The sequence below is a fragment of the Telopea speciosissima genome, chromosome 9 (genome assembly GCF_018873765.1).
Source record: "Telopea speciosissima isolate NSW1024214 ecotype Mountain lineage chromosome 9, Tspe_v1, whole genome shotgun sequence".
Taxonomy (NCBI): domain Eukaryota; kingdom Viridiplantae; phylum Streptophyta; class Magnoliopsida; order Proteales; family Proteaceae; genus Telopea; species Telopea speciosissima.
This window is the reverse complement of record NC_057924.1, coordinates 12792679-12809913: the sequence shown is the minus strand read 5'-3', so window position 1 is coordinate 12809913 and position 17235 is coordinate 12792679. Positions and strand designations below refer to the sequence as shown.

At 41.8% G+C, this 17235-nt stretch overlaps 2 protein-coding genes across 11 annotated transcripts in view; both read left to right on the top strand.

Moving 5' to 3' along the window:
- The window catches only part of LOC122639790 (splicing factor U2af large subunit B-like), a 25871-nt gene extending 25058 nt beyond the window's left edge, over positions 1–813 (top strand). For all 9 annotated transcript variants that reach the window (XM_043832752.1, XM_043832754.1, XM_043832753.1 and 6 more), the window contains one exon: positions 546–813. In XM_043832752.1, the coding sequence (XP_043688687.1) occupies positions 546–677 (132 nt within the window). In that variant the 3' untranslated portion in view covers positions 678–813. The remainder of the gene's footprint in view (positions 1–545) is intronic.
- LOC122639791 (stem-specific protein TSJT1-like) overlaps positions 1–17235 on the top strand; it is a 19433-nt gene extending 2198 nt beyond the window's left edge. The window contains exons 2-5 of one of the 2 annotated variants that reach the window (XM_043832761.1): positions 16103–16332; positions 16462–16702; positions 16800–16920; positions 17015–17235. In XM_043832761.1, coding sequence (XP_043688696.1) covers positions 16115–16332; positions 16462–16702; positions 16800–16920; positions 17015–17205 — 771 coding nt within the window. In that variant the 5' untranslated portion in view covers positions 16103–16114 and the 3' untranslated portion in view covers positions 17206–17235. Of the gene's footprint in view, positions 1–16026; positions 16333–16461; positions 16703–16799; positions 16921–17014 lie in introns of those variants that run through there. The other variant, XM_043832760.1, reaches the window with a different exon arrangement.

Here is a 17235-nt window from a genome sequence, read left to right as displayed (position 1 = left end):
GCTTGCTTCCCATAACAACAGAACCTTTACATGCAGTAAAAGAATCAATCAATCATGTTGCTAACTTGCTATTGCATGGTATTTCAGTTTGTGAATGACATCTGTGGCAACTGGCTAAATCAGAGCTGTCTATTTTGTGTTTAGGGTTATCTGATGAAGTCAGTTGTGGCCTTAACTTTCACCTAGTTGTGATTGCCAAATATTTCCATCTTCTAGTGTGCACAATGTGTACATAAAAGATGACAAGATCAATTTTCTTCAGGCACTCTAATCTATACAACTGTGCATCCTCTGCCTTTTTGTCTTACACTTGGACCACTTAATTTATGGATTCACTAACGTCTTAAGTGGATTTTGTGTGCAACACTTAGGCCTAAGATGCAAATGTTACTATAATTTATTCCAAGAGTTTTAAATGGCCATTTTTAGCTCTGAGTTTTCAATGGCCTGCTATGATGTTAAAATACCTCCCAGTATCTTTTGTTCAAAGCTTACGGAATTTTTTATATCACTACCCTGGTTATGTGTTGGGGAATGTTTTTCAGGTGTTCTTGGAGTATGTAGACACGGCTGGTTCCGCTAAGGCCAAGGCTGCTCTCAATGGGAGGAAGTTTGGAGGTAGAACTGTTGTCGCCATTTATTATCCTGAAGAGAAATATTTTAACGGAGACTTGTGATGAACGATAGACTTTGGTACACTCTTTTCTGTTTTTTTTTTATGTTTTCTGAATTCATTTTCCTTATGTATAGTAATCAACGGTTAGTTCTTGATTAGAAAGATCAGATATGCAAGATTTGTTGTATAATTAACTCTAAAACACTTAATGTTTCTTCTATTTTATGTTTTCATAGGGTTATCTGTTTTGTACATTTGAGGAACTATGATGGGCTCAAACTTGGGCAGTTGTGTAGGACTGTCAACGGGTATGGTTTAGCTGGTTAACCTACCCATACCCACCAAGAGGGGTCTTTACCCTTAGTACGGCACAGATAAGAAATTGCATTACCTAGCAAGTAAACGGGGAAGGTGGGTAAAGTTTTAACAATGCTTTGGGAAAAGGTTCTCTCAGCTGCTACCACCTGTCTCCCTTCACATGAAATGACTTTGCTACCCTTCAATGTACGATACCATTTTGTCGCACTTCACTAGTACAATCATCCATGCCCCTTGCTCAGAGAACTTTCTCCTCTGTTTTTTAAACTTTTATTTGGATACTTTAAATGGATTATGAGCATAAGATTTAAAAAAGGGTTGTGTTTGGTGTAACAATGGTTGGTTACGAATTACAGTGAGCAAAATTTCTAAACTCACTCTATCCATCATCTCCTCTAAACTCTTTCTCTCTTTCTCACAAATGGGCACAGCAAAGCTCCAATGGTCGGAAAATTCGCAAGCCGTATACCCTAACCGCATCAATATCAATAACAGGAGCAGTGGCAGCAAATCCCTTAAGAAACGTCGCTTCTCCCTCTCTTCCGTCCTCCATAATCCTTGAATCGCCATATCCTACCGCTGTGAGTGCTCGCAACATGATCGGTAAGGAGGGAGAAAATTGGGGGGGTGGGGGGTGGGGAGTTGATTTGAAAAAGCAAAAAATCGCAGCACTGTGAGTGCTTGCAACAGTCGCGGCTGGGTGTTATCTTCTCAAGTACTTTTCACAAAAGCACTGGAGCATGAAGAAGTGATTTGCCATAACCCTAGCTCGCAGTAGACAAACACTCAAAACAGTGGCCACCATTGTCATGAATTTTTTTCCCTCTCCTGTCCGCTGCCCGGACAGGACTGTGCTGTCCCCTCACATGGGGGTGCGAAATGACAACTTAACCTTGCTCGGGTAGTGTGTTCGGGCAGGGGGTTAGGTTGTCATTTTGCGCCCCCATGTGAGGGGACAGCACGGTCCTGTCCGGGCAGAGGATAACGATTCCCATTATCATTTCCCATAATCCATAAACCTTGGCCAGTACACGTTATCAAAACATTGTATTCATCAACAAACCCTGCTCTATTACCAATTGATGACGATGAAAACGATTTGTCATTAACGTATCGGATAAAAATTTCCAACAAACGGATCCCAATGAACACTACCATGAAATCAATAAGATGAGAAAGAAGTTTACCTAGAACTCATTGATGATGAGTTCCTCCAAAGTAATGCAACACTCGCTGATCATTTCCTTTGTACTACACAATGGGATTACCATTCCAACCCTAATCTTATCTCCATTGTTTTAGCCACGTAAATATGGTACAAAAATATGATTAAAGCGCTTTTGTAATCAAACTTAATTACAACAAGAATAACTGTAAAAAGAATGTGGACTGATTAGGTGGGATGGGTTATGGGTCTTATCCACATCATCTCCTCTTTATCCAATGGTCAAAATTGCTACCTCATCTGTCCGTGTGGCACAAAGAGAATGGATCAAGAAGAGAGCCTATATGGGGTAACATGGTTTGAAGAATCGGTATCGCAAATCCAGATCGGTATCGGCACCCACTGATCCTGATTCATGATCGATCCTGTATCCTTGTAATGGTACGGACCAAGGATTAAAAAAAAAATATTTTTAAAGGAAAACAGGGACAAACCGTCCATTTAGGGCTGACATATAGCAAGCTTGATTTCGAATCCCACGTTTCATGCCCAATATAACAATGTGTATTTATCAATTTCTGGATAGGCTTGATATTGTCCACTATAGATTGATTCTTGGGCCAGATCTGTCTGGGTTGGATCCAAGCCGGCTGAGTTAGAATAAGTACAGGCCGACTTGCATTCCCTAGTCCCAGTCCAATTCCCCATAGGTTTGAGGAATTGGGATTGAATAGATGGAATCATGGATTAAGGTATCGATATCAAATCGGCTCTTTACCCGGAAAAAAAAAAAAAAGAAAAAAAAAAAGAGATATCAAATCGGCTGTATCTCTATCAGCATCGACCATGATTGATACCAATAGAATATTGCTGTGCTTCGAGTTAGTGATGTAGTAGCGACAAAGCCCTAAAAGCTATAATGTTGAGCCAAAGACACTCTCCGCCTTATCTATAGAAGCAGTCAACTGAGTTCTAAACGAATTAGCTCTTTGGTAATGGCTCAATCTATAAATAGAAAGCTCTATGATGAGAAATTACCATGTTAGGTCTTCCTACATATCCCTGCATGGTTCAGAATCAAGTTGTATAGAGTTTAGGATACAATGGTAACCTTTAAACATGATATTTCTTGAGTTGGTCCATATTCGTCAAATAACGCAACTCCTCCCCATCAAGATCTATTAATCTGACAAATTTTTCGGGAAGAATTTCTGTGATGGTAAAAGAGCCACTCCAATTAAGCTTGAATTTGCCCCATGAATCATCAACAATTAGTTCGGATGCTAGTGGTTGAGGATCAATGGCATAAATATGCACTGTATCTACTGCATTTCATTCTGAATAGTCTACTGCACAACGAAGAAAAAGTTTTGTTTGGAAGAGCTGGCTCTTGACTATGAAATGAAGGCTTTTCAGTGAGAGGGTAATACGAAATTTTATCACACGTTAGAGTCGTTTTTCATGTTTAAATTGAGAGAGGACAATTAGCCAGTGCCTTGTGCCGCCCTAATCGTGTGGAAATCGAACCCCCCAAGGGCAACCAAGCCCTTCTACCCCATTCGATTATCTTCCAACAACCATTCACTCTATTTATCATTCTCTGAAATGGGAGAATAAACTTGTTGGTGGATCTCGTGTTTTCTTTTTTGGGAAATTTTCACGTACCACCCTTGAGGTATCACGTAATTATAAACACCCCTCAGTTTTGGAAAATTCTACATACCCCTTGAGGTTTACAAAAGTTAACACATGCCCCCATTCCGTTAGTTTATGACTAACAACGTCAAAAGCATGGGGTGAACTGACAAATATGCCCTTGCAAGAAGAAAAAAAAAAACCTGCAACTCATCTTCCCCAAATCAATTGGGAAAGATGAGTTGAAAGTATCCTTGTAGGGAACACCATGGAAATCCACACTGATTTCATGGGAAACTGCATTCCAGTATGCGATGAAGCTGAATGCAATAAACGATGCCAGAAGAAGCACAAGGGCAACGATGGTTCCTGTGAAAAATCACTGATCTCAACCGTAATTGCATACAATTGCCTTTACGGTTGTTGATATATATAAGAGAAATTTAATTTAATTTGTCTTCTTGTTCTGATAATTTCTTTTCTGAAGTTCATTCTGCATAGCTTGAAGTTCAAATTCATGTTTAGAGTGAAACCTCTTAGAATTCTAGAACTTGGGTGATTTGAAGCTCTGGCCTGCCCATGAAATAATCGGTTCAAACCCTAATTCATTATTTTCCCAATCAAGCTCCGTGTGAGTTCCACTCCCTAAACTTTTGTGCTTGGGTTAGGGTTGTGGTTGTAGTTAAAATGACATTTGATACAATTAAGTACGTATAAATTTAAGGGCTAAAACTTCAGTAGATATGGTTAGAGATTTGGGGAAGAGAAGAGAAGAAATGGGGAATGAGTTTCAAAGTGTGCAACAGAGAAGGAGGGGGAGGCTCGTCTCTTGATATGAGTGTTGTATTCAGCTTCATCGCGTACTGGAATGCAGGTTCCCATGAAATCGGTTCCATGGTATTCCCTACAAGGATACCTGCAACTCATCTTCCTAAAATCGGTTGGGGAAGATGAGTCGCAAGTTTTTTTTCCCCCCCCTTATTTGCAATGGCATTTTTGTCAGTTCACCCAATGTTTTTAACGTTGTTAGTCATACACTAACGAAATGGGGGCATGTGGTAACTTTTGTGAACCTCAAGGGGGTATGTAGAATTTTCCAAAACAAGGAGGTGTGTTTATATTTATGTAGTACCTCAGGGTTGGTATTGAAAATTTCCAACATTTCATTATTCTCCTTTTTGAAAATGTTTTTGAATTAGATTCTTGATCAGACATACGAGCAATAACCATCTTTTATGTCTTACTTTTAAGGGTAAATTATACGTCACCCCCTGGTTTTCAAAAGAAGCTCAAATCACCTCTTGGTTTTTGAAAATACTCAAATCACCCCCTGTATTAGATCCCAATATGATAAATTAGTCCCTACCGGTAGTTTTATGCTGTTAAATGATGATAAGGGTGTCAAAACCTAGCCCGAACCATTAAGATCGACCGAAACCAACTGAAAAAACCCAAGACCGAATTGAATCGATCCTTATTGGATTGATTTTGGACTAGAGTCATAGTTTAAAATCTCGCGATATCTCGGTATCTCGGGCTGGTCGAGATGGCCGAAATATTTGAAATATATCAAAATATCGCCGAAATATGTTATTTTTTCTACCATATTTCGGCACTCCATCTCAGTGGGTTTTTGTCCATATTAAGGCCTAATACTCTATGTACACCCTTATTTAAGTTAAATAAACACATTTAAACCTTCATATTGCCAAAAAAAATGAACTCAAAGTGATGTTTTGGGTTTGTACCCTTGATTGACAGTATACGGTGGCCGACCTTGATGTATAAATAGTTAAATATACATTGATTAGGTACTAAAAGATATATAAGAAATTTAAATAAAGTAATGAAACAAAAATAACTCATAAGTCATAATTCATAACTCATAAACTCCATAATAGTTAATAGTTCAATACTCAATAGTCAATACTCATTACTCAATAATCAATACACAAAGTCACAAGTTCACAACTCACAAGGGTGCAAGACTCACAAGAAATATCACGAAATATCGCCGAAATATGAATTTTTTCCATTTCGCCTTACCATTTCGTCTCGGTACTGTTGAGATTTTCAAAATAACCAGATATATCGGCGATATTTCACGAAATCTTGAACCATGACTGGAGTATGACAGGACCGACTGAAAACCGAACAGACCGATAATAAATCGAAAAATCGAACCGAATGAAACCGATAAAAAATAATGGGTTAATTTCATGGACACCCCCTCTATGTATTCAATATGTCACGAACTTGTCAAACTTGGTCAAAATGGCAACCTTCCCCCTGACGTTAAGCACAGTTAGCACCCAAAGTTAAAATGTTCATTTTACCCCTTTAGATATCTTCAACCCCAAAACCCCATTTCCTCTTCTTCCTCTCTGTGTTTTTTCTTCTTCTTCTTCTTCTTCTTCCGCCAGCACCACCACCACTGCCGAAACCCATTTCCACCCGACCCTACCATCAAATTCTAACCCCGTCAACGTCGTCCACCTTCATCCGATCTCCCACACCCACCAATCTATGGATCTCCATCTCCTAGAGAAAGCCCTCTTAGGCCTCTTCTGTGCTATCGTTCTCGCCATTAGCATTTCTAAGCTCAGTGGCAAGAGAACGAGAACAAGCAGTTCATCACAGTGAAATAAGTTCCAAACCATGAACACCCATCTTGCAAGTCATCATCAAGGCATAAAGACAGTTGCAGTGGAGTAGCTTTGCAAGTTCTCAAGCAGTTCATCTCTTTGCATGAGCATAGTGACATGGAACATGAATGGGAAGGTGCAACCAAAATCAAAAACTCATTTTTGCTAATTCTTTTTCTTCTTTCAATTGTTTTTAAAGTACAAAATAGAAATCTGATAGAGCATTATTAGGGCAGGGCCCACCTTCTACTAGCAGGCCTAAGAGGACAATTAGAAAACCAAGCCGTTACAACATGTTTGCCAGCATGGCCACCACTTTAGTTGGTCCTGTAATAAGTCAGTAGAATATTACCTTGTTTTCCTATAAATAGGTAGAGAACAGAAAGATAATCAATGAAATCAGGCATTTTCTTCCAATTTCGTCTCATTCTCTTCCTTCTTAACTTCTCTTCTCCTCTCTCTCTCTCTCTCCCTAGTCTCAATTCTTCCCTCTGTGAACTATCATTTGGTGCTTTCATTGATTCCATGGCCGACGGTATCGTCACTCGTCAGCGTGCCTTGGATGAAACCCTCTCTCTTCTTCAAGCCACAGTCCAAGAACACTCCTCTACTCTCCAGACCATCGCTACTCAGTAGGAGGAGCTCTACACCAACCAGAACACCATGATGAACGAGATCCTTTTAAAGCTAGCCCGCTTGGAAAAGGCCCCTGAGCGTGCGCCACCCCTGTTACCCACTCCACCGTCGTCCTTGGCTTCGGCTAGTTCCACCTCTGAGCACCACACCACGCGTCTTCCCCGCGTTAAGATCTCCTTCTTTGATGGCTCGAATCCTCTCGACTGGATCTTCCAAGATGATCGCTACTTCGCCTTTTATCAAACACCTGAGGAGCATCGCGTCGACATAGCCTCTTTCTATATGTCTGGCGCAGCCTTGGTTGGTTCCAGTGGATGTTCAGGAACCATCATCTACCTTCCTGGGTGGCCCTGAAGTTGGCTATCGAACAACGTTTCGGCCCTTCCACCTTTGTTAACCATGAGGCGGCACTTTTTAAGCTGCACCAACGCGGCACTGTTACGGAGTATCAACAAGAGTTTGAGGCCTTGTGCAACCGTATTCAGGGTCTTTCGGACGCCAGCATCCTCAACTGTTTTATCTTGGGTCTCCGGTCTGATATACAATGAGGGCTTACCATTCTTCGCCCACCAATCATTTCCACGGCTCTAGGGCTTGCTTGCCTCCTTGAGGATAAGTTTTCCTCGTCTCCTTTGTCAGCCTCGTGTCACTCTGTTTCTCGCCCCACCCCACCCTCTGCCGCCCCCTCTCGTTCGGCCTCCTCCAAACCCAAACCCACCACCCTCCCTATTCGCCGTTTGTCCGCTGCCGAAATGCAGGCCCGTCGTGACAAAGGCATGTGCTACAACTGTGACGATAAATTCATTCCAGGCCATCGTTGCCAGCGCACCCAATTTCTCCTTCTTCTCTCGGACCCAGACGCCCAATTTCTGTCCGATATCCTCGATCCTGACTTGTTGGATCCTCCGGACCCTGCAGAGCTCTCTGCAGACCCACCCCCTGCTATTTCCTTACACGCCTTGGCCGGTCACTCCACCCCTCGCACTATTCGCCTCCCCGGGTCCATCCATGGTAAACCTCTCTCTGTTTTGATTGACGGTGGGAGTACCCATAATTTTCTCCAGGCTCGCCTCCCTTAGTTTCTATCTTTCCCAGTCCAGCCCTCCCAACACCTTAAGGTGATGGTTGGCAACGACGAAGAACCTCAGTGCTCTGGCTTGTGCTCCCAAGTCCCCCTCTCATTAAATGGTCATCACTTCTCGGTAGATCTCTATTTACTGCCCATTCAGGGAGCGGATGTGGTTTTGGGTGTTCAATGGCTCGAACTGCTTGGGCCTATCACATTTGACTATCAGAATTTAACGATTGAATTCCACCTTGATGGTACCCCTGTTCGCCTCTATGGCGATTCCTTCTCTAAGCCACTACACATGTCCTTCCACCAGCTCCAGCGCTCCCTTCAAACCAAATCAATTGCCTCCTTCTTCCACATTTCAGTCCGTCTGACCTTCGCCCATCCATCATCTACTTCGGTCCCTGACTTATCCTCTGTGCTGGATCGCTATGAGCTCGTCTTCGCCACCCCTCACCACCTTCCCCCATCGAGACCACACGACCACCGTATCCATTTGGCCCCAACCGCCGCACCTGTCAACCTTCATCCCTACCGGTATACCCATTTTCAAAAACACAAAATAGAATGCCTCATCTTTGAGATGCTGCGTGATGGCATCATCCGGCCGAGCACCAGTCCCTTCTCATCCCCTGTTTTACTGGTTAAGAAACGCGATGCGTCCTGGTGTTTTTGTGTGGATTATAGGGTGCTCAACGCCATTACGGTCAAAGACCGTTACCCCATCCCTACCGTCGATGAGCTTCTAGACGAGTTGTACGGTGCAAACTTCTTCTCCAAACTGGACTTACGTGCCGGTTATCACCAGATCCGGCTCCACCCATCGGCCATTCCAAAGACTGCAATTCGGACACACGATGGGCATTTCGAGTTCCTTGTCATGCCTTTCGGCTTGACAAATGCCCCGTCTACCTTCCAGACTGCCATGAATGACCTCTTTCGTCCCTTCCTTCACCGGTTTGTGATCGTCTTCTTCGACGACATATTAGTTTATAGCCCTTCATGGACTAAACACCTCTCCCATCTTGCTCAGGTACTCTCTACTCTTCAGTCCAATAGTTTTTTGTTAAACGAGACAAATGCTTGTTTGGCCAGACCTCTGTGGAATATTTGGGACACATCATCTCGACTGCCGGCGTCGCTGCGGATCCCTCCAAAGTCTCAGCCATGATCTCTTAGCCAATCCCTGTCTCTGTTCAACAACTGCACGATTTTTTGGGCTTGACAGGCTATTATTGCCGATTTGTCAAAGGCTATGCTACCATTGCAGCCTCTCTCACGGACCTCCTCCGTATAGATGGTTTCACTTGGATGACTGCGGCTACCACCGCATTTCAGGCCTTGAAAATGGCGATGACAACAATTTCGGTTCTCTCCTTGCTCAATTTTACATTGCCATTCACTCTCCATACGAATGCTTCTACAATTGGTGTCGGGGCCGTCCGCTCACAGCGCCACCATCCCATTGCTTTTTTCAGCAAGCGTCTGTGCCCACGTATGCAGCATGCCTCCACCTATGCTCGCGAAATGTTCGCCATTACGGAGGCAGTGAAGAAGTGGCGACAGTATCTCTTGGGTCTCCCATTTGTCATCTTCACTGATCAACAAAGCCTCCGCACTCTTATTCAGCATAATCTCCAAACTCCGGAGCAACAGAAGTGGCTCACAAAATTATTGGGCTTCGATTTTGAAATTCTATATAAACCAGGCAAGCACAATGATGCAACGGATGCCCTCTCTCGCCGCGAGGAGGTCTCGCTTTTGGCCATCGTCGCCTCCACTTTCCCTGTTTTCTCTATAGTGGATGACCTACGGACATTTTGGAGTGACTCAGCCAACTCCTCCCTTCTTCAATCACACAAGTACGCGGCAGATTATACCTTTTGGCAAGGCCTTTACTACTTCCACGACAAACTGGTTGTTCCAGATGCTCAGGGATTCCACCAAGCCCTCTTACTGGAGTTTCATGCTACTCCTCTTGGGGGCCATTCGGGCGTTCATCGTACCTTCCTTCATCTATCTGGAACTTTTTATTGGCCTTGCATGCACCAGCACATCCGTAACTTCGTGGCTCAATGCCACGTTTGCCAACAGGTGAAGTATGATACTTCAGTGCCCAAGGGATTGCTTCAGCCCCTCCCCATTCCACAGCTGGTTTGGGACGACATTGCTATGGATTTCATCACCGGTCTTCCCCCGGCTGCCGGTAAATCCAAGATCCTCGTCGTGGTTGATCGCCTCACCAAGTCCGCCCACTTCGTCGCCCTTCCTCCTGGTCTTACGGCTTCCAAATTAGCTGCAACCTTCTCCCAGGAAATCTGTCGCCTCCATGGATTTCCAAAGTCCATCGTCAATGATCATGATAGACTCTTTATTAGTGAGTTTTGGCAGCAGCTTTTTTGTTTGCAGGGGACAACACTACGGATAAGTACTGCATACCATCCCTAGACCGATGGCCAATCCGAAGTCCTCAACTGTTGTCTCGAAACATACCTCAGGAGCTTCGTTAGTGAGGAGCCCAAGCAATGGGTTTGCTTCTTGCACCTCGCCGAATGGTGGTACAACACAAGTTGGCATGCCGCAATTGGCATGACCCCCTTTGAGGCCCTCTATGGTCGCCCTCCCCCTAGCCTCACTTCCTACATCGCTGGTTCTACAACTGTGGCATCCCTGGACGATGACCTCTTACGTCGCACCTCGGTCCTCACTGCCTTAAAGGACCATTTTGATGCGCGCCCAGGTTCGCATGAAAAACTAGGCTGATAAGCACCGGGTTGATAAAGTGTTTGCAGTGGGTGATTGGGTGTTCGTTAAACTGCAACCCTATCGCCAATTATCTGTGGCCCACCGCCCCTCTCACAAGCTCTCCAAACGTTACTACGGTCCCTTTCGTATCAGCAAACGAATTGGGCCAGTTGCTTATAAACTGGAGCTCCCTTCCACTGTTAGAATTCACCCCATCTTTCACATCTCTCTCCTGAAGTTGTGCCGTGGCGATCCTGTGACGCAGGAAGCCCCGCTTCCATCTCACTTCCTTGACGTCCACCCCCTCCTCCAGCCACTCTCTATTCTGGGTCACAGACAAATTCTCATTCAGGGCCGGCTCATGCCTCAACTTCTCATCCAGTGGACTTCCCAGGATGCGGATGAGGCTACATGGATCGATTTACTTCAGTTCCAACAACAATACCCCACCTCACCCTTGAGGACAAGGTTGTTCTGGAAGGATTGGGAAATGATAGAGCATTATCAGGGCAGGGCCCACCTTCTACTAGCAGGCCTAAGAGGACAATTAGAAAACCAAGCCGTTACAACATGTTTGCCAGCATGGCCACCACTTTAGTTGGTCCTGTAATAAGTCAGTAGAATATTACCTTGTTTTCCTATAAATAGGTAGAGTACCGAAAGATAATCAATGAAATCAAGCATTTTCTTCCAATTTCGTCTCATTCTCCTCCTTCTTAACTTCTCGTCTCCTCTCTCTCTCTCTCTCTCTCCCTAGTCTCAATTCTTCCCTCTGTGACCTATCAAAATCTTAAAGACTATATCCATCTCTTCTGAGAAGATTTTTGTTTGATTTTTGCCTGTGATGAAGGTCTCATACCAGGATTTAGCAGAGCTTGTGGGTGTTGACAGGCAATTTGATCTACTTGTGATTGGTCTGCAAGAAGTCCCACGATGCAACATTGGTCGATTGTTGTAGGCAACACTAGTTGAAACCCATCAAATCGATCCATCCAAGTTTTAAATGCTAATTAAACATCTGAGCAGCAGAGTTGTAAAAACCGGGACGGAATCGGCCGATCTGGATTAGCTGATCCCATTCCAAAATCTAGGTTTAGGGTTCCCTGTTCTTACCCCTTCAACAGCAAAGACATTTCGATTGCATGTGGAGAAGTTCCCTGTTCTTGTTTCTTACCCCTTCCCCAGTGAAAACGATGAAGAGAGAGAGAATGGTGTTTGTATTTGGGGTTTTACCTTAAAGGGTATTATGGGAAGTTCACCCTATTAGAAGGGTAATTTTGCCATTATAAAAAAGTTAACAGGGACTTAACTGCTAAGACCTAACGGAGTGGACTAAGTCAATATAAAATAAAAACATAGGAGTTGTCTGGGATATTTTGTCCAAGTTTGGCAAGTCCATGACGGCATGACATATTGAATACTTAGAGGGGGTGTCTGTGAAATTTGCCCAAAAATAATAAATAAAAGGTTATGAATAATTGAATTGATTTCAATATTAGTGAGCAATTTATGGTTATAAAGGAAATTGTTACAAATCAATGAGATGAGGTTATGAAAATAGGGAAAATGATTTGTAACAATGTTTCTTCCATTGATCTCCTTTTTAAGTGTGGGGCTAATGAAATATTTTATGTAGTTGAAAAGAGAAAGAGAAGAAAATAGGCAGAAATTGAACCCAACTTGTTTAAGAAAACCCGGTACTAAACCGAATCCAAACGCTATCAACCCATTATCATAAAATCGAAATAGATACGAAACCAAACCGCACTGAAACTGAAACAAGTCAAAACCGAATCGTCCTTATTGGTTTGGTTTCGGTTTCCCTAAAAGCCACACCGAAAACTAAAAAACCGGACCGAACCCGGATCGAACCGATCGATTGACACTCCTAAGTGATGATATCAGCCAGTTAGTTAAATAAATTTAAATCCCTAAACTACCCTTGACATCCAATCATAAATTTTGAAAGGTAGCATTGTAAATTTAATTCTAATGTTTTAGTACAAGGGTAAAATAGTTCTTTCACACCAATAACTAACAGCAAACTAACACCGTTACTATAGAGGGGGACGGATGAGTATTTTCAAAAACCAGGGGTAGTTTAAGTTTCGTTTGAAAACCAGGGGGTGATATGTAATTTACCCTATTTTCAATAATGAATGAAAGGAATTTCTTATTCACATCGGATGCATATCGGTATTAGTATTGACGCTGATATCGTGAACTAATTCATAGGCAAAATTGATCAATTTCGATCGAAATCAGTTGATATCGATTCCAACTTCAACGAATTTAGATCAAGGTTTCTAGGGTTTTTGGCCTATTCAAATCAAAATCGTTAGTGATCGATCTCAAACCCCGATACAGATTTGATACCGATTCGGATCAATCAATTTTATCCCTATTTTTCGTTAAAAATTGATTTTTAACTATAAACCCTTGATGCGATACTGATACGTGATCCAAGATCGGGCACGTGTCGGTCGAGATATGATCCAGTCGATCCTGCCAATCCGATACGGATACCTCAATCCATGCCCATAGGAATATGAATTCCGGAAACAATGCTAAGGCATAGCAGAGTAGATAAGGGGATAGGCACGGGTGAAATTTTAGTCTTTTAACTGAGAGAGAGAGAGACCTGTATTGTGGGTCCCATCGTACGGTCCGAACGCCCACCGGATAGTGGTGGCGGGTTGTGGCCCATAGAAAAGTTCAGTATTCTACGACTCTTTCATTTCAGTAGTACTCTCTCGAAGGTTGGAACGAGACGAGAGCGTACGAAGGTTACGTAACAAACATTGATTCATTCATCCTTATATCTGTATATGCTGCTGCGGTGTATAGTCCCAAAAGAAAATTAACCCATTGATTTATAATAAGTTGGAACATCATGGACGGCCGGGATTTGGTGAGTGGCACGTGAGGAATTCGCAGACCAGTCAACATAGAGCAAGTCTCAGACATCTGACGTGGTACGTTTGTCCATCCAATCCTGACCACATATTTTTTCAAGATTGAAGACTGGACTCTAGAGAGAGAGCGATCAAACACACTCTTCGCTGCCCCGCCGCTGTAGTTTTGCTGACTCGGATCACTGTCAAGTACACGAAGTTTGAATTTTCCTTCCTCTTGTATTTTTTGGATAAGTATTCTTTTCTCTTGTTGATGAATCTAAAATCTCTTCATCGTATGCGAAGATAAATTACTTTTCACGTGCCTAGGTCGTGTTTGGTAATATTTTTAATATAATAGCGTATTTTTTTTGGAGGACCAAAAAATCCCATTCACTTGAGTGACAAAATGGAACCGAAAAAGATATCGGAATCGAAATTGATCGTTTTGAATCGAATCGAATCGTATCGAATCGCATCGCATAAAATTATTTGGTTTTCATTTCATAGGTTTTTTTCTCGATTTGGTTTTTGACTTGCATTGTAAAATCTCGATGGTTCTAAACCAATAGAAACTAGTACGTCTCACTCGAATACTAGCCCATGCATTAATTGAATTAAATAATAAAATAATAATTAATTTATTAAACAACAGTTATTGGATTATACTTGAAACATAAAATAAGTAAATTGTTTTGAGTTTTTTTATATATAATATATATGTTCAAGTATGGATTGAAAATGATGGATCATGTTAAAATAGATTACCAATATCCTATTTGTTAATGGAAGAAATAACGTATTTATCACACGAGGGTCAAGAAAAAAAAAAAAAAAAGAGGAATAAGAAAGGAAAAAAAGATCAATGAAATTGAGATGATTATATATTATCATATAGGTATAGGGAATAGGATGAGTGGGGGAGACCAAGAGAGAATGGAAAAACACGAAAATATATAGAATTTGAAAAATTGAGGTTTTCTTCATTATCGCTTTCTAAAATCAGTACTATAAATCGATTATGAATCAAATAATAAAAATCAAATAGAAATCAATTAAACCGAATCAAATACAAAACTATTCTAATTTTGACTATTTCTAATCTGATTCAATTTTGATTCCATCTTGTCAAAATATAAATCACACCGAAACCGCACCAAAAAATTGAAATTTTGGAACCACAACGACTGACACCCTTACCCCTAAACTTGAGAAATTCCAATAAAATATGCTACATAGTATGATTGTTTGACTGACATTGATGGATTGACCCCACTATCTGAGATCTATTCCTTCTGTCTTAACAAATCTTTGATTAAATGTTTAATCCTTTTGGTGGAGTACTAAACTTCATTAAAATAATAAAAAGGGTTAACGGTTTTTCGTTTGTTTAGGAAAAAGAATTAGCATTCTACCAAAAAAAACCAAAAGAAAAAGAATTAGCTATCAGGGGAGGGAAAAGGTTTCCTATGTGTTTCAACCACCATGGAATCAAAATGACAGGCATTTAGGTTTGTCAAGTTTAAGGTTGGATGTTTATTAAAAAATTTTAGATCCCTTAAAATCATATTGAACTGAAAACAAAGATGATTAATCCAAACGATTCCTTAGACATTCAATGATACATCACTCGCAAATTTGCCTAATGATAGATTCCTTTGTGTGAAATGAGGACCGTGGTGCTCTCACATTCTCTTCCTTTACTGACACTCTCTCTCCTTCATCCCATGCGAATCCTTTTCATACATTAACCATGCGACACCCCCCTTTCATTCTCAAAGTTAGACCACTTTTTGGCTATTACAACCGATTCATGTTGGTATTGATCTTCGACGATATTGATATATTTATATGGGAAAGAGAACAGTACCTAGTTACGTGCGATCGCACAGCCCCTGGTCCAGACACAAGGCCATGCATCGCACATGACCAGGTAGCGTTCTTTCTCCGATATTATATATCATCAACCGATATGATACCGATACTTAGAAACTCCCATTCACGCTTGACGTAATAGATTCCATTCCACACCGGCAGCGTGATGATCCCATGCTCTTCTTCTATAGATGGCCAAACACCTGATCTTTACCAACTGAAATTAAAAAATAATAGAAAAAGAATCTTATCCAGTGTAAGTTTTTGGATAATATCTGACATGTCATCCGGTCATCACATTTCCATTTCTTGGTGTCGTCTTCTTGTGCCTCAACAAACTCTAATAAGGCTAAAGGCTCTCATGTCTATCTACCTATAAATACTCTTACCTATCTCCATCTTCAACTCATTGTTTCCTCTTTTATTTTCATTCAATTTCACTATTCCTGTTTCGAATTTTAGTTTCTCAGAATCTCAAATTCGATTGTTCCAATCTCAAAGAAGAAGAAGAAGATGTTGGCGATCTTTAACAAGACAGTAGCTCATCCACCAAAGGAGCTACACAGCCCTGATTCTTCGAGGACTGCTAAAAAGTCTAATCTAATTTCAGAGGAGATTCTCAAGGATTTTCTCTCATCTCATCCTGATAATGCCTTTTCCATGTCCTTCAATAGTGCTGCTGTGCTCGCTTATGTTCGTCCTGACCGAATCTACTCCCCCCACAATCAAAGGTATTCATATTGTGTTATTTTATTTGTTTCTTTTGATGTTCTTCAAGTTTAGATCTGAAATCAAACTGATTATTAGAGATAAGAAGGAAGCCATATTGAAGATTTGTTGGAATTAAAACAAAATTGCAGGTTGTTCTGTGGATATGATGAGATTTACTGTGTATTTATGGGGAGCTTGAGCAACCTGTGCAGTCTCATCAGGCAGTATGGGTTGACAAAGAACACCAACGAGGCCATGCTTGTCATTGAAGCTTACCGTACCCTTCGAGACAGGGGACCTTACCCTGCTGATCAGGTCATCAAGGACCTCGATGGAAGTTTCGCCTTCGTTGTCTTTGATAGTAAGGACGGCACCGTTTTTGCTGCTCTCGTATGTTCTTCCTCTCTCTCTTTTATAATCTCAACTAATTAAAGAACATCTAATGAATGGCTGACAAAGAACACTACCTGTTTGTGTTTATGAACAGAGTTCGGATGGAGGAGTTAAGTTGCACTGGGGAATCGCAGAAGATGATTCGGTGGTGATTTCTGATGATTTGAAAGTCATTAAAACAAGCTGTGGCAAATCCTTCGCACCTTTCCCGACTGGTATGCGAGAAGACATAAGAAAGTTTAATTTTTTCTTCCGTCCTTAATACATAAAGAATGAACATGAATTGTTTGGGATTTGGTGTTGTTGCAGGGTGTATGTTTCACAGTGGAGGAGGGTTAACAAGCTTTGAGCATCCGATGAACAAGGTGAAGGCAATGCCCAGAGTAGATAGCGAAGGTGTCATGTGTGGGTCTATCTTCAAGGTTGATGTCTTCTCCAGGAACAGTACCATGCCTCGTGTTGGAAGTGAAGCCAATTGGGCTGCTTGGAACTCATATTAGCGACCGCCATCACTGATCTGACTGGAAAAT